The 18,037-nt window shown below is 42.9% G+C and overlaps 1 protein-coding gene across 1 annotated transcript in view; it reads left to right on the forward strand.

The window, feature by feature from the left end:
- Nucleotides 1-18,037, forward strand: part of LOC112117246 (sushi, von Willebrand factor type A, EGF and pentraxin domain-containing protein 1) — a 166,130-nt gene that overhangs the window by 117,993 nt on the left and 30,100 nt on the right. The window contains exons 36-43 of the mRNA XM_026646539.2: nt 727-894; nt 3,190-3,862; nt 5,595-8,380; nt 9,499-9,724; nt 10,826-10,981; nt 14,715-14,778; nt 16,213-16,386; nt 17,287-17,460. Of these exons, the coding sequence (XP_026502324.1) occupies nt 727-894; nt 3,190-3,862; nt 5,595-8,380; nt 9,499-9,724; nt 10,826-10,981; nt 14,715-14,778; nt 16,213-16,386; nt 17,287-17,460 (4,421 nt within the window). The remainder of the gene's footprint in view (nt 1-726; nt 895-3,189; nt 3,863-5,594; nt 8,381-9,498; nt 9,725-10,825; nt 10,982-14,714; nt 14,779-16,212; nt 16,387-17,286; nt 17,461-18,037) is intronic.

Below are 18,037 nucleotides of genomic sequence, written 5' to 3' on the forward strand. Positions count from 1 at the left end.
TGTATCAGCAAAAACAACCAGGAGTACTTGTGGCACCTTAGAAACTAACAAATTTATTTGGGCATAAGCTTTAGTGGGCTAAAACCCACTTCATCAGATGCATGGAATGGAAAATACAGTAGGAAGATATATACAGATACATAGAACTGGAATTAATTTGCAAACTGGACACCATCAAATTAGGCCTGAATAAAGACTGGGAGTGGATGGGTCACTACAAGTACTGAACTAATTTCCCATGCTAATTTCCCCCTACTGTTACTCACACCTTCTTGTCAACTGTTTGAAATGGGCCATCCTGATTACCACTACAAAAGTGATTTTTCCTCCTGTTGATGATAACCCACCTTAATTGAATTGTCTCGTTAGAATTGGTAAGGCAACTCCCATCTTTTCATGTAATATGTATATATATCTTCCTACTGTATTTTCCATTCCATGCATCTGATGAAGTGGGCTGTAGCCCACGAAAGCTTATGCCCCAATAAATTTGTTAGTCTCTAAGGTGCCACAAGTACTCCTCGTTTTTGTTCTGACAAGGTTAGCCGTATATTTTGTGAACAGAGGGTAAAATCCTGGCCCCAATTAAGTTAATGGCAAACTTCCCCATGACTTCACTGGGGCTAGGATTACAGCTAGAAGGTATTTGCAAGGAGCTCCCGGCTTCTGTCCCCACCCCCATACAAACTGCAGTTACAGATTAATAATAACCTTTAATTCTCTTAGCCTACAGGGTCCCCCAGTACTTGTGTGTGAAGCTTCAGCTAACTGGAACAGCATACCACCAGTCTGCAAAATTGTCTCTTGTGGATCCCCTCCTGCCATCAAAGATGCTGTGATCAGTGGGAATAACTTTACTTTTGGCAACACAGTCACTTATATGTGTAAGGAAGGGTATGTACATTAGCACTATTAGAATAAAACCCACAATGAGTAAAAATTGTCAAGCCACACAGCAGCTCACTCGCTGTAAGGCAAGGTCCTAATGCGATTCTTTGAGGTCCCATGCTCTTAAGAACATGGCTGTTTTATTAATGCTCATTAATTAATTCTTGGTTCGGTTGTAACTAGCTGGAAATGAAAGGTGAGTGACAGTTTTTGTGAAGTGGAAAGTTGGTATGTGTCAATACTAGCCCATTTGTCAGGTTTCAGGAGCCAGCTAGAGTTAGGTGGGATACAGACTTGAATGGGAGCGCTACAGGGAAATCCAGTTGCTGAAGGCAGTAATACTGATAATTCAATTGGAGCCCCTTTCCCTCTAGTCACTGTTGAAACAGTGCCCCCGCATGGTGTGATGCTGGCAGTGCCATATTTGAGAGGAGACATATTCTAAAATCAAGGATCCCATGGCTCTTTTCACTAGAGTAATAATAAAATAAAGAGTGACTATTTCATCAGTAGATCGCTAAGCACTTCACAATCTGTGAATGTGTTTATCCTCACGACACCCCTGGGAGTCAGGGCAGTGCTATTATCCCCATTTTACAGATGGGGAACTGAGGCTCAGAGATGCGAAGTGACTTGCCCAAAGTCACATAGGAAGTCCATGGTGGAGTAGGGAAGTGTACTCATGTCTCCCACATCCTTGGCTGTGCCCTAACCACTGGACAGCCTTCCTCCCACTGGCGAGCAGGGATATTAATCCTGGTGTAAAGGCCAGATTCTAATTTGGGTGAATTACATTCCATCTTCATGAACATCTCTCTGCAGTTTCAGCTATGCAGTGTCCTTCTTCATTTTCTGTCTGTGTAGTACTTCTGTGCATTTTTAAATATATGCCATAGTTCATCCCAGAGGAGGTTGCAAAGTCCTGCAAAGACTTTCTCGCACGTGCTTAATTTACCCACTGTGAGTAGTCCCACTGAAGTCATTAGAGCTACTCAGTGAATAAAGTCAAGCACACACATTAAGTCTTTGCAAGGTCAGGGTCTAAGTTTATAGAGCATTTTGTTCTCCTTCTTGATGAAAGGAACAAAATACATGTATAATCATTCTCCTTCCAAGCTGAAATCTTCAACATTGTATCTGATATAATTACATTAAATTCTTCATTTTCTTTTTCTTAAATGTGCTCAGACTCAAAATGCTTTGTTATTTATGGTACAAGTATTTTAAACAGGTCGGCTTAAAAGCATTTGGAGAAAACAACTGTCACCTCTATGATAATGAATATAATGATGGGTCATATTAAAAACTGGCACTTCTATGTGCTTTTTTCCCCCTGGAATCCCAGCCAACAGTGTCTGAAAATAAATACTGCAGACAAGTCAAAGTACTTTTACAGATGTGGCCAACAAAATCTAAACAGTCACTTTCCAACCCTCAGCTGCAAAGATTCATCAGAGACTTTCACAGTGGGTTGTTGTTCATCCTCTTTTTGTTTGAACACACCACAGAAAATGTAAGACTTTAAATAAACTCACAGACAACACATTTTGTGTTTAAACAACTGCAGTTTAAGTGGGACAATTGGCAGCATGAAGTGCTGCTTATGATCCAATGCCAGAGACTGATTAGCTAAATATAATATTATCCACTGACTACATGTTAAAATTGCAGTATTTGTGAAAGATTAGAAACAAATTACATGTCATACTGAATTTTAAAAGTATTTCTTTTTATATATGTTGGTGGTTTCTTATGGAAGAGTCATTACCAAATGACAATATACCCATTAACAACAACAATATTTTTAGCTAACTAGCTTAGGATTTTGTGCTGATACCTATTTCCATAGTATCTGAGTTCTTCATAGGTCAATTAGATTGGCATAGCAAGAACCCCACTGGATTTCATAGAGTCTTCAACTCTTCTTCCTTCTCTAGTTATAAGAAGCTCTGCTTTCGGTAGAAGTTTTTGGTTTGTTTCCATTTGGTGGGGAAGGTTGATTGCTATTGTAAATGTTGTTCTGATTGTGATGGAAAAGCTTTACCAAAAGGTAAAGTCTTGCTGTGTGTCCGGATAGCCAGACTACCTATTTCTCCATAGATAATAGGTTTTTCTATAGCCGCCCTTGGTGTAGTATCTAAGCAGTAAACAGTCACACTAGAGTTGCGACTATTGTCTAAAGTGGACCCTTCCCAGCTCTAGGAAGCTCTGCTTGGAGAGTTTTCCAGGGCATGTGGGGTGGCTTAACCCTTCAGTTATCAATCTAACTCCATATGTTGTTGGTCTTTTCCTGATCCACAGCTACACATTAATTGGCCCTGACACCGTAGAATGCTCAGCCAGTGGTGAGTGGAGCATGAGTCACCAGCAGTGCCTGGCGGTTTCCTGTGATGAACCTCCCCATGTGGAACATGCTTCCCCAGAGAGCGCCCATCGGTTGTTTGGCGATATAGCTTATTACTACTGCTCAGATGGCTACAGCCTGGAGGACAATTCCAAGCTGTTTTGCAATGCTCAAGGGAAGTGGGTGCCTCCTGCTGGCATGAAGATGCCCCACTGCATCGCTGATTTTTGTGAGAGGCCGCCCACAGTGTCGTACGCCATCCTGGAATCAGTTAATAAAGTAAAGTTTCCTGCTGGTTCAGCCGTGAGCTTCAAGTGTATGGAAGGTTTTGTCCTAAACACGTCTGCTAAGATTGAGTGCAACAGAGGTGGTCAGTGGACTCCTTCTCCTTTGACTATCCAATGCATCCCGGTTCGCTGTGGGGAACCACCGAGTATTAGAAATGGCTATGCGAGTGGAGCCAACTACAGTTTTGGAGCAGTGGTGGCTTACAGCTGCAACAAAGGGTTCTATATCAAAGGAGAAAAGAAAAGGACATGTGAGGCCACAGGAGACTGGAGCGGTAACCTACCTACCTGCCATCCGGTGTCTTGTGGAGAACCACCCAAGCTTGAAAACGGAGTCATTGAGGTATGATAAGGGTTTTCCAAGCTGCTCGCTGCGCTGGCAAAGTTGAGGTGTCTTAAAGATTCCCACCGGCTAGCCCACTAAAGTTGAAGTAGGATGCAAGCAGAACTGATAAGCAAAGGAATGATGGGGATGGCCTTGTATCAGAATTAGGCTTCTCAAAAACACAAGCCTATTAACAGAATTTCCTATTATGAGCAAGGATTTGATGTAGGAGACGCAGAGTTCCTATGACATTCAAAAGAACACTCTACCAATTGGTGTTCCTAACGTCTCGCTACATATTTGTCCTCTCCAGTCTGTGGGCCAATTCCCACTGCTCCCTAGAGATCTATCCAGGTGCTACAGCTAGCTCAGAAACCTTGCTCTTTTTGTTCTTACTACCAGAAACATCTGATTTGAAATAAACAGATAACTCTGGGATGAATCCTTCCTTTTGGATGCGCACACAGCTCCCGCTGAGGGTAGAATTTGGCCTAACTATCAAATTAAATTGAAATAAATAAAAGCTAGAAGTCAATAACCTCATCAGAGCTAAAAGGTGTAATGAACGCAGCTTTTCTCTTATTGTTGGACCCGTGTTCTACACTGACGGACAAAGAAATGTTTTCATGTTAAACTTCATGGGATATGGGGGGAGAGGCGAGATCAAATTTATTTTTTATTTTAAAGATCTAGCTTCAATTAGAATTGAGGCTGGAGGGGGAACAAACATCCTCTCTCGAGGGGTGAGGCTGCAGTAAAAAGTTACAGGAAGAGTGGGAAGGATGCCTCTCAGAAATCAAGATTCTAAGATTGAAACCAAACATGAAACTGCCTTTTACCACTGAACTATGATTGTAACACAGTGGCCCCCATGTAATTAGGTTGATAATGGTAAGACAGTTCCACTAGGAGAAGCTGAGAGCGCATAATGTACCTAGAACCATTTTAACTGCTTCCTTAAGGGAACAAATTCTTCTTATTATAATTACTTTCTCTTATGAAGGCCAGTTACAGAGAGTGGCTAAATCAGCTGAAAAAATGAAACTCCCTCACTAGTGCATTCTTATTTCAGTTTGCTCAATTATTATTATGTATTATCATGAATACTGTTTTTCTACTGTGATAAGTATGCATTGTTCCTATAAAGTTTTCTTTGCTGTAGAGATAGAACACCTGAGATTGCAAGTACAATACTGCAGAGGTTCTCAAACTGTGTTTATTGTTGTTATTATTTTATCCAAAGCGCTTGACAATAGTTAGCTAACGGTACAAACAACATTTGGAAAGATCAGTAAGTGGTCCGCCGAGATCCTCAGCAATTTTCAAGTGGTCTGCGGGAAAAAAAGTTTGAGAACCTCTGCTCTACACTGGATAAAGCTTTAAATTAAAGAGCCATGTCATTTGCAGAGGTCTCCTCTGCCTACTTCCAGCCTTCTGTTGCTCTTCTCCCTTTTCATGTACAGATTTTTTTTGCATGTGTGTCCAGGAAAACATTTTCTAGCTTTAAATTTTGAACATTAAGCTTTAAAACTTTTTAATATTTCATTCAGTGCAACTCTATTGACCTCAGCGGGTGCAAGTCAAGGCAGAACTTGTCCCCTATATTTCTAGTGCAAACGTTTATTTCTTTGCAATCAATCCTTGTGTCTGGTTAGCAATTAGATACAGAAAGACGAATCAAATCAAAATTCATCTGCCAGGGTCAAGAACTTTTACCTTCTACTTACCATTTGTCTCACCCATTTTACAGAGCACAACTGGCCGTTTCTTTGAGAATGAAGTGTACTACCAATGTAATGCTGGCTACAAGCTAGTTGGAAGTTCAGTATCAGTCTGCCAAGCAAATCGTCAGTGGCATAGTGAATCGCCACCTTCTTGTGTTCCTCTCAGTTGTGGCAAACCACCTCCTATCCAGCACGGATATGCAAAGGGAGAAAGCTTTGATGTGGGATCCAAGATTGAGTTTTTCTGCGATGAGGGCTATGAGCTGATGGGAGATGCCTCTTGGACATGCCAGAAGTCTGGGAAGTGGAGCAAAAAGCAAAGCCAAAAGTGTGTGCCAACAAAGTGCCCAGAACCACCACTGATTGAAAATCAGCTCGTCTTGAAAGAGATGGTTCACCAAGTAGGTGTTGTACAGTTTTCCTGCAAAGAGGGCTATGTCTTGCATGGTTCCTCGGTGCTGAAATGTTTGCCGTCACAACAGTGGAATGATTCCTTTCCAGTCTGCAAGGTTGTACTGTGCCATGGGCCTCCATACATTCCCTTTGGTGACCCTGTGGCATCATCTCTTCATTTTGGTAGCACCGTGACGTACACCTGCATGGATGGGTTTTTACTGAAGGGAGAATCTACAATTGGATGCCAAGCTGATGGCTCCTGGAGCTTTCCATTGCCAGAATGTATTCCAGTAGAATGCCCCCAGCCTGAAGAAATTCAGAATGGCATTGTAGATGTGCAGGGTCTTACTTACCTCAGCACAGCACTGTACACTTGTAAACCGGGCTTTGAATTACTGGGGAACACAACTATTCTCTGTGGAGAAGATGGTCATTGGCTCGGTGGAAAGCCAGCTTGCAAGCCTGTTGAATGCCCAGAACCTAAGGAGATTCAGAATGGCAAATATTCATACACAAACTTTCATTATGGGCAGACTGTTACGTATTCATGTGACAGAGGATTCCAGCTCAAAGGGCTGAATGTACTGAGCTGCTTAGAGACAGGAGAGTGGGACGCAGATGTTCCATCTTGCAAAGCCATAAACTGTGACCCCCCTCGGCCCATCGAGAATGGTTTTGTGGAAGGTGCAGATTACAGCTATGGGGCTATGATCATCTATAGCTGCTTTCCAGGTTTCCAGCTGGCTGGTCTTGCCATGCAGACTTGTGAAGAGTTGGGATGGTCTAGCTTTACTCCGGCATGCCTACCAACAGACTGTGGCCTGCCTCCCCATATTGACTTCGGGGAATATGTGCAGGTTAGAAGTGAAGAAGGACATTTTGACCAAGAAAGAATACATCTTACTGAGAGCCCTCCTCTTTCTGACACGTTAGTTGCTAGTAGCTGGAAAGATATAAAAAGTCCTTTGAAGGAAACTAATGCAGTACAGTTGACAAACTTTTTATATGGAACCATAGTTATGTACACGTGCTACGCTGGTTATGAGCTATTAGGAAACCCCATACTAGCTTGCCAAGAGGATGGGACGTGGAATGGCAGTGCCCCTGTCTGCATATCAATAGAGTGTGACTTACTCTCACCCCTAGAGAATGGCTTTTTACATTTTACCGAGAATACACTTGGTAGCGTAGTGCAATATGCCTGTAAAACAGGGTATAAGCTAGTTGGTTCTGACACAAGGCTGTGTTTGCCTAACCGACAGTGGAGTAATGCTGCTCCATATTGCCAGGTGGTATCCTGTACCACACCTAACAAACTCATGAATGGAAACATAAAGGGAGAAAACTACACTTACAGGAGTGTGGTCCATTATGAATGTGATCCTGGGTACCAGTTAAATGGCTCAGATAAGAGGACATGCCAGGATAACCAAAAATGGGATGGGAATGAGCCTATTTGCATCCCCGTTTCTTGTGGCCAACCACCAGTTTTAGAAAATGGCCACGTGACTGGAGACGAATACACATTCCAGAAACACATGGACTACAGCTGTAATGAAGGTTTCCAGCTGCATGGGGACAGGAGTAGAGTCTGCCTTGCAAATGGAAGCTGGAGTGGAATCACTCCAGTTTGTAAATCTGTCAGGTGCGCAGTACCACTACCTCTTCCCAATGGAGAAATTATTGGATCCGAATATGGCGTTGGGAAGGAAGTTCAGTATCGCTGCAGTGAAGGCTACATATTGCATGGAGCATCCATACTTACCTGTCAAGCTGATGGCACCTGGGATACAGAGGCTCCGTACTGTGAGCCAGTCAATTGCGGACCCCCAGAAGACATCTCTCATGGCTTCCTGAATAGTTCAGGCTTCAGTTATGGGGAATACACACAGTATGTGTGCTTTCCCGGTTATGAGTTACGTGGAAATCCACTGCGGCAGTGTTTGTCCAACGGCTCATGGGGGGGAAGCCTCCCCTCTTGCCTCTTCTGTGAATGCCCCACGCCACTGATTCAGAACGGGGTTGTTATCGGGCAAGATTTCCGCTGCGGGAAAAGTGCACGATTTCAGTGCCTGGAGGGCTTTAAACTGCTAGGGCCTTCTGAACTCTCCTGTGAGGCAGCCGGCAAATGGAGTTCTGCTTTTCCACACTGCAGGCGGATTTCATGTGGCTCCCCACCAACAATCCCCAGTGCCTTTATCAGTGGAAGCAGCTCTGTGGATGAGAACACTGTAATATATAACTGCAGAACTGGCTTTGTCATACAAGGGAGGCCAGAGCTGACTTGTACAGATACGGGCGTTTGGAGTGAGCCGTATCCACGCTGCGAGCTGATGTCCTGTGGACCCCCACCTTCCGTTCCTAATGCAGTGGCTGTCGGAGAGGCCCACACCTATGGAAGCAGAGTCCAGTACAGGTAAGAAGGCTGCTGTAATTACATCTCCCTGAAATGTCAAAGGAATGAACATAGGACCTTTAAAGCAAATGAATACATTCAATTCGTGAGAGGCTATAAAATACATAGAAAAGCTGTGGAGCAGACCTCAGGAGGAAGTTGACACACATCCTTGGAGCTCCCGCTGCCATGTAACGCCTCACTCCAGCCTCATGATTGACCCACAAACTCACTGCATGTCATGCATTTAAGCCATGGAGAGTGCACAGTATACGTTAATATTATTGAGGTTGTGGTAAAGAATTTGTGTTACAGTTTCCAGGTATGTGTGTGTCTGTGTTTCTATGAAGCTGAAGTGACTGTATTAGCAGAGGAGTGGATTCTATCAGTGAGAGTGGCTAAAATGAGGGAGGGATGGGTGGGAGGGACAGCATGTATATGAAGGTACCTGAACAGGTGACTTCCCTGCTTGTAAGGGTTTGGGTGGATGGATTTTCACTGAAGCACACTTAACTGGTATGTGTATGTTTGTGTGCATACAAACAAACCCCATGGAGGGTCAAATTCTCCAGTCCAATTGAATTGCACTCAATGCAGGACTGTGTGGGGGAAAGCAAATTTGTCTTTAAGTTACCTTTGCTTTCTCCCAGTCTTGGGGTCTGCTTGGGATTTGTCCAATCCCTGGTGCAAGCAAGAGCAGCCCTCAGGTTGCCAACGGCCCCCAGGGGCAGATCCAGCAGCTGGCAATCCTCAGAACATAACACTGTCACCATACCCCTTTCAGCCAGCCATACCCTCTCTGCCCAAACCGCAGGAGCTGCTACTGTGGCTTTACATCACATGGGGATTCTCCTAGGCACAAGAAATCACCAGGGTGATGAATCCACCCTGTTTACTCTGTGCTGCTGGAGCAGGGGACGCAGCCAGCGATGGACTCAGTTCAAACTCCTGCCACCAGATTTATAAACACACAGCAAAAATGCCTCAACCCTCTCACAGCAGGTTGCTGAACTGATACAGAAGTCTAGAGGCGCTGCTCATAAGAAACAAATATTGACAATTGAGCCACATGGTAGGTTTTGTACCTTGAGGATTAGAACATCGTACGCGTGTGTACCAATGATTCTGATGCATTGCAGATGTCTGGAGGGCTACGTGATGGAAACAGAAATGGATACATGCACTTGTCAGGAAGACGGACACTGGTCTCCTAAGAGCATTTCCTGTTGCCTCAGAAAATGTCCCGTGCCCACAAATCTAACCAATGTAATTATTTCTGGTGATGAGTTTACTGTGAATAAGAGCATCACTTTATCATGCTCAGAAGGCTACACTTTGTCAGGAGCAAGCACATCTACATGCCAGGTAAAGAGCGTTGGCCTTTTCTTTTTTTAAAGGTGCAGATCACTATCCTTGGAGGTGTGCACTCATCTGTGGGTAGAATGTGGCCCTGCTTCCTGATTGTACACAATACAGGTGTAATGCACTGTAAAATATACAGCAGGTCCTGCTCCTCCCTTAAGAAAAAAACACAGGCTTCCAGATTTGGGAAACAGTCCTCTCCTCTTACTACTTAACCATAATACTGTACTGTGACTAAACGTTCTTTTTCACTCACTTTATTCTGTTTTAACTCTTAATTCTGTTTCAGCTCCCACTGAAATTAATGGGGATCATGCATCTTAATCCCTTGACACCTTTAAAAACCTCAGGCCTTGTATTTGTAAAAAACAAACCTCTTCAGCTATGTGGCCAATAATACCTCAGGCCTCGATCCTGCAAGTATCTACCCATCTGTTTAACTTCAGGCTTGGGAGTAGACCCATTAGAGTCAGGGAGACTACTCACGTGAGCCAAGTTCAGCATGGGAATGTGCGTGTGTAAGATCAGGGCCTTCCAGAGTTAAAACTGGAAGAATTTATAAACTCTCCCTGCTTGTGCTATTTTTTGTATTTCTGTTGAATCAGTTTGCAGGGGTCCGTTCGCTCCTGCTTTCCATCCCACAACAGACAAAAACTTAACATAAAAATGTAAACGTGTGAGAAAAACAATTCTACTCTCCTCTGTTTGCTGAACAGTTCTTTGGGTATTCGGATGCATAGCTGAAGCTGTTGACTGATACGTTGGAGAGGCAACATTGTTGTCTAGGGGTTAGAGTATTGGATTAGGAGTCTACAGAGCTGGGTTCCATTCCAGGTTCGGTCACTGACCTGCTGTGCGACTTTGAGCAATTCTCTTCACACCTCTCTGAGCTTCTGTTTCCCCTTCTGCCCTTTCTCTGTAAGCGCCTCTATGCGAGTGTGCAAAGCTCGCACAATGGGTCCCCAGTCTAGGTTGGGGCCTCTGAACGTTACATTACTGCAAATAATAATAAATGAGAATTATTGCCCATCTCTGTACTGGTAAAGCTCTCTCCCACATGTTTTCTGATGTTCTCATTTAATAGTTATTTCTCTTGCTTTTTAGCACAATGGCAGCTGGGTGCCATCATTTTCTGATGATATCTGTGTTCCTGTCTCTTGTGGGAAACCAGAAACCCCAGAACATGGAACTGTGCTTGGTGCTAGTTACAGCTACAAGGATGCGGTTCTTTATCAATGCAATGCTGGCTATGAATTACAAGTAAGTCAACTGAATCCACAGTATATGTACCAATACTATTAAGATTAACCCTTGTATTATCATCTTGATTGTTCTTGCTTATCCTCTTTGTTTAGTAGAACGTATTATGATTATTTTCTTAACTTCTGCTGAACATTTATGTCTTTTTCTTGCTGTTGCTATTGCCTATAGAATGATGCACATATAGATGGGGCTCTACAAAACACTTCAAAAGACCACTACCCTTTCTTGACCAGGTTGCAATTCAGATAAATATAAAATACAGGTCAGCAATTCATATGCAAAAAGTGGGTGGAGGGAGGGAAGAGATTTGTAAGAAGAGAAGGTGGTTTTGGCCCTTAGCAAATGCAGCTCTTTTTTTTAAATCAGTGGATTCTATTAAAGTGTTGCAAAGAGAAACCAGAACGGAGAGTTACTGTCTCACCCTTTGAACTACTGAATGTAAGCATAGACTGATTTCCCAGATTCCTCAACCCCAGCTCAGTTCAGCACTCCTGCTATGACTCCATGGCTCCCTCAGTGCACCTTCCACCTGACTATCTCAAAGCACTTCACAAACATTAGTGATCTCAGCCTCAGATAGTCCTGGGATGTAGATAAATAGTATCTCAGTTTTACAGATAAGGAAACCAAGACAAAGACGTTGCAGCAGCTTGCTCAGATTTACTTTGGGGCGGGGCAGGGCAGGGAGCAGAGTCCAGTGCTTCTGGCTCTGTCCTATGCTTTTATAATTAGCCCATACTGTCTTAACAAAGTAACAGTCAGTGAGAAAATAATAGCAAGTCATAACCTATCACAAGTTAGAAAACTTACATCTTTCTGATTTTTCCATAAATTATGAAAAGTGGCCTTTTAACCTTGTCAGATCCTGCACTGAGCCTGGGAGGTGTTGTGGTGGTGGTATTGTGAGGAACAGGGATGGTAAGGTAGGGAACAGTTCTGAAACAGAAAATACTTAGATTGTGAACTTTGTGAGGCAGTGACTTTTCGTTGCTCTGTGTTTGTACAGCGCCTAGCACAGAGGGATCCTGGTCCTAGGCTTTACTGCAATGCAAAAAAGACTAATGAAAATAATACAGTATTTAAGTCAGCCTGCTAGGATTCAATCCTGCAAGGTGCTGAACATTCTGGTCCTTCCCCAGGCAAATATTTATGCACATGTTTTACTTTAAGGATGTAAATAGTCTCATTGATCTGGAGAAGATAGACAAGCTCACCTTAATTACTCTCGTTACAGTTGGTATGGCAACACCCATTTTTTCATGATCTCTGTGTATATATATCTTCCTACTGTATTTTCCATTGCATTCATCCGATGAAGTGGGTTTTAGCCCATGAAAGCTTATGCTCAAATAAATTTGTTAGTCTCTAAGGTGCCACAAGGACTCCTCGTTCTTTTTGCTAATACAGACTAACACAGCTACCACTCTGAATCTTGTGAATCTGTTCAAGCTATTGTGAGGCTAGCAAAAAAAAGGAACCCTGCAATAACAACATGTGTATATATTGAAGGCATATTTTATAGTGGCAGCTGGATCAAACTGCAGTAATGGACTGATTTTAGGACAGAGGCTACCTCTCTGTCAGAGACAGAAGAAACCCACTGTAAAATTCTTCCAAATGAAAAATAGTACATGCTCCTAGACATTATTCCACCTACGCCCCCTAGTGGAGTCTTGTCTCCCTGCAGTTAAAACAGAAGTCCCCTACACTCCTCTGAAATGCTCTGCCGTGGCCTAATGCTCTAAGTACAAGCATACTTTAAAGTAAACACCTGCTCTTGGTAATAGGTGCTCTTCATATGGACATAACTAGTGAAAGAAATAAAACCCAAACTTAGAAGTTAGACTTAATGTTCTGTGACCAAAGAGACAGTTTAATTGCCATGTCCTGAAGAAGTGCTCGTAACTATTAGAGTGTAGGCAAGAGGACAAGAGACCTCGCCTAGAACATGTGAGTGGGATGGGATAGAAATAAAGTATTATTTAATTGAGAGCTCACCTCTGCCCAGCTGCTTTTGAAAGGAGTAAGTTAGGCCATTTTTCCTGAATTACAAAATGAGTATTGGAGTGAGGACCCATCTGAACCTTCTTGGAAACAGGTGAGACTCTGCTGGCAAGGAGAATGGTCTTAGATTCTCAACCCTGTGTTTAGAGCACAAAGACCACAGGATTGGGAATCAAGAGATTTAGATTCTCACTTTAGCTCTCCCACTGACTTCCTGTGTCGCCGCGGGCAAGTCATTTGACCTCTCTGTTCTTCAGTTTCCTCCGCTGCCATTTCCCTGCTTCACATGAGTGCTGGCCTGCTAACTGTGTCAGTGTTTGTGGAATGCTGCTACAGCGATAAACACCGTTGGAATGCTTATAAACAATTACAGATACAATCTCGGTCAATGCTTTTTTATCAAAGACCCTAACCAGAGCTGTGTGGGCCAAAGTCTGCTCTCAGTTACAAATGCAAATCTGGATTAATTCCACTGGAGTCACTCCCAATTTATGCTGATAGAAGTATGCCCCAAGTTCCTAGTGACTGACTGAACTCACAGGGTCTGATTTTCCCCTCACATACTCTGGTTTTACACCAGTGTGGTTCCATCAACTTCAATGGAGTTACTCCTGATTTACACAAACATGAGTGAAAATGGGAGAGAAGCAGGTGCAATGACTACACTGTGGGACAGATTCTCATCACAGCTGCACTGATGTAAACCAGGAGAAAGTCCACTGGAGTCAATAGAGTAGCACAGATGTAAAATGAGGTGTATGTGAGCAGAGACTCAGGCCCACCAACTTGGCAATTTTACTCTCCTGTTTTGTTTCTTTCACCATAAATAACCTCTACAGAGCAGGACACGATCCACTGCTCTGAGCACGTGACTGCGAGAGGTCAGACACTAAATCCTGATCTTGTCTTTGACATTGACGCACTCTACGGATTTGAGAAAGACACTTATCCTCTGCCTCTGTTTCCCCCAGCCGTACAATGGAGATTCTGACCTGGCTCTAGGGGGTCTTGTGAGAGTTAATTAGTGAACATTTGTAAAGTGCTTTGAAGATGAAAAGTGCTTTAAAAGTGCTAAGTAGTATTTTGTAATTATTAGATGTGAGAAACCCAGGAATCTAAGTGCATGCTGCCCCTTCTCATCTACCAAGGTTTGAACCCCGGAATGTGCATGGGATGCTCCTTCTCATTGGATTTCACTGCTTCTTTCTGTGGGAACTATATTTGATTCCACCCTAAATCCTGCATTCTCACCCAGTTTGTGGTTGGTGGTGCTATTGATGCAACATCAGCTGATCTAACTTCCTCTCTCCAGGACTGAGAATGTCATGGTTTTTGGCACATTTATTTTTTCCCATTGAGGACAATGACACACTAGTGCAAGCGTAGAGTATCCAAGGGGTCGCATCAAGGCACAAAGATTTTAAAGCAACCTTTCTCGCCATCTGTCCTTTTCTGAACTCAAAATCTGTCGCGGATGTTATGCAAGTTTTAGGACAGAATTCTGCTCTGACGTTCAGCTAGTGGATCTTGGTTCCAACATTCTGCTCTCCCTTGGTACATGGATTTCTATAGGAGGGAACATGTACAGAGGGATAGCAGAATAAAGGAGTCACGATTGGTCATGAAAAAATGAGAGCAGCTTTGATTCTCTTCTCCTGCAGTGCAGTAATGACACAATCCTAACGATTTTATGCTGTTTCATGATCTTTTTCCTTTTGTCTAATAGGGTGATGCAGAACATATCTGCCAAGGAAACAAACTATGGAGTGGAGCAGCACCAGTGTGCAGAAGTGAGTTCTAAATTAGTTTGTTGTATGTCTAGTGTGGCTTGGGAGTATTTTTATATGGCAGATAAGTACTAATGTTCAGTTTGCTTTGTCTATTACTTAAACTGTACATAAAACTTTAATGTGAATAGTATGACACATCTTGCAAAATTGCTATCATCTGAAGATAATGTTGTTATTAAATAAACTGCAACACATACTTTTTTTTTTTCCTCCAAGAAAACAGCACTTCTGGACAAAGCTTTTCAAAGGGTGATTTTTGGTGCCTTAATTTTTGGGTTCCCAACCTGAGACACCTTAAAGGGTTTGTTTGGGTGATGGGACCTGGTGGTTATATTTTGACACCTCCTCTCTGCTGTTTAACTGAGTGAAGCTTTGGGTAACTATTATTTAACTGTGCAACCAGGCTAGGGCCCTTTCTAAAACTCCAAGAAAAAGATATCCAATCACAGATAGGAAGGCCAGTGTGCTTGGATAAAGCTTGGGTTAACGTAACCAGAAACTGTTCCGTTTTAAGGGCACGCCCCACATTTAAACACTTTTACCATTTAGGGCAACATTCAGGGCTGTTGCTGACCTCTGAGTCACATGAAGTCAATGGGAATGGTGGGGGCTCAGCAGTCTGAAAATTAGGTACTTAATGTCTTTCATTTACAAAGGTTATGTCTACATTACTGAGCCTGTGTCGGCATAGCAATTGTACCTACTGTAGTGTAGCTATGGGGCTATCAATTGGTCGCCGTTAACTCAAAGCGATTAGCGCAAAACAAATTAACTAGATTTTAAAAATTAGTCGCAATTAATCGCAGTTTTAATCGCACTGTTAAACAATAATAAAATACCAGTTGAAATGTATTATAAATATTTGTGGATGTTTTTCTACATTTAGACACAGCATACACCAACAGAAGGAGTTTGTCTGGTAGTGGAGGAAAATCACCTCCCGAACAGTGTTCGCTACATCAACTCTGCCATCAGCATAGCTGTGTCAACACGGGGGGTTTTGTTGGCATAGCTATATTAGTCAAAGGTGTGGTTTTTTTCACGTCCTTGACTGATGTAGCTATGCTGACATAATTTTTAAGTGTAAACCAACCCTGAGACACTTACCCTGAATCATGATTTTGCTTTTTGTTTTCCTTTTCAAGTTTAACATCATTAATATGGCTGTAAAGATATTTTCTAATGCCTTCGGCTAAAGCCAACCTACATCAGATTTGTTTTTAGGGGTACCTGGCAAGCCCCAGACAGCATTCTGGGCTAGCTGTTATAGGATGTCTTTGCTAGTGAATGGAATAATCTGGGAATATTTGCATACATACTGCATATATGAAAATTACGTTTCCTCCATTCTAACTGCTCTTCCGGAAGATTGAGAAGGGGTTGTGACTGAGACAGGCAGTTGGTAAAGGCATCTGCATATTTTCTGCGGTATAGGGATCTCCTGTGGACCACCAGAATCGATAGAGAATGGATCTGTTCATGGGGAGGAGTTCCTATTTGGGGATGAAGTTCTCTACAGCTGTAATCGAGGCTTTGAACTACAGGGACCCAGCCGAAGAATCTGCCACGTTAACAGGCGATGGAGTCCCTCAGCCCCTTCGTGCGTGCGTAAGTACAGATCAGAGCGAGATGAGTGCCATTCTAGAGCAGGGCTAGGGGTAAAAAGCCATTGGTGGTTTACACAAGCGCTCCCACCAATGGAGCTGCACCAGCAGTCGTGCATTGGTGGGAAATATCAGGAAAAATGCCAGTGCAGACAAGGCCTAAGTGAGTAGTTACAGTTCGCATTTCCTCTTTGACTCCGATGGTGGCTTTAGTCTGCTAGATGCTGCAGCAAATTCTCCACCCAGTTGCATATTGAAATGGCAGGACTTGGGGTTGCACTGGGATAAATGATGGGAAAGCTTGGCCTGTAATGTCTGAATTTTATTGTATCGTGGAATATGGGTCTTGAATTATCACACTGCAGTGATGTGTCGTACGGGTGCCAGTGCTGACCCAGCTGGGTTGTTTTGGTGGGAGCAACTCAAATCACTGCAATCTGATTGTTTTGCTGTCAGAGCAGTGAGGTGTGACTGATTTTGGGGGGGAGGACAAAGTAGATATAATTGCTTTGTGCATTTCATAAATGTATTCTAGGGGCGTTATAGCCTTTTGCAAGGAATTCTGTCCAGCCTTCCTCTCTCACTTTTTACTCCTCTATCTCCACGTTGTGCTGCTGCAATGTGTGCTAATTTCTAGGTCCCCTTTCCACTTTACCTCTGTACAAAATGAGGAGTGAGAGCCTGTCTCTAATGCTGCTCCATCTATCGGTGATTCTGTCCCTCTGAGACATTGAGTCACATTTCTTTATATCTTGCTTTTCCAGCCTCAGTTTCCTCCCCTTCATCCTCCTTTAACTCGTTTTGTGAAGTAGGGCATGATACAGTGTACAAAAGAGAAGAAATAAAAACAAACGGCTTTGTATAAATACTGTAAAGATTATAAACTCAGAGACTTCTTTTCTAGGGATAACTTGCGAGCCACATCCCTCTATAGAAAATGCAGTGTCCGTGGCCTCAGGAAGTGCTTACAGAAGTAACGTTACCTATGTATGCAAGTTTGGATACCATCTCGTTGGGCCCCAGAATATCACATGTCTTGCCAATGGGACCTGGAGTAAACCCCTCCCATCATGTGAAGGTAACTGTTAAGTTTTATGCCCCAGTACGTATTGATCTAGGAAAAGCAATCATTATCGTTCTTGTTGGCATACCAATATGTATATCCTACAGCCAGAGAATCAAACCTCTTTCTGGAAATGTTCTTCCATGGAGCAATGAAGTGCAGTAGTTCTTTTTATATTACTATTAACTGGCACCCAATCAGCTAAAAGTATTACAGGAAATGGTTCCTAGAGGGGAGAGTTATTATTAAGACCAGAAGGCTTATCAGACAGAAAGGATATTCCTTTAGGGTCTGAATCTGCAAGGTACCATAATAGCTTTATAAACATCAATGAGAGCTAAGGGCACTCACCATTTTAACAAAGACTGTGGACAATGAGAACAAATGACTTTTCTCCCAGTGGCTCAGAAAATCCATATGAAGAGCCATTTTTAATTATTATTTATTTTAGCCAGGTTGGCACCTCATGGTAAGAACTTCAAAATAATTGTCTCAACAAATTTATCTCTCTCTCTCTCTCTCTCTCTCTCTCTCTCTCTCTCTCTCACACACACACACACACACACACACACACACACACACACACACACAC

The sequence above is a fragment of the Terrapene carolina genome, unplaced genomic scaffold (assembly GCF_002925995.2).
Source record: "Terrapene carolina triunguis isolate 2854851 unplaced genomic scaffold, T_m_triunguis-2.0 Scaffold35098, whole genome shotgun sequence".
NCBI lineage: Eukaryota > Metazoa > Chordata > Testudines > Emydidae > Terrapene > Terrapene triunguis.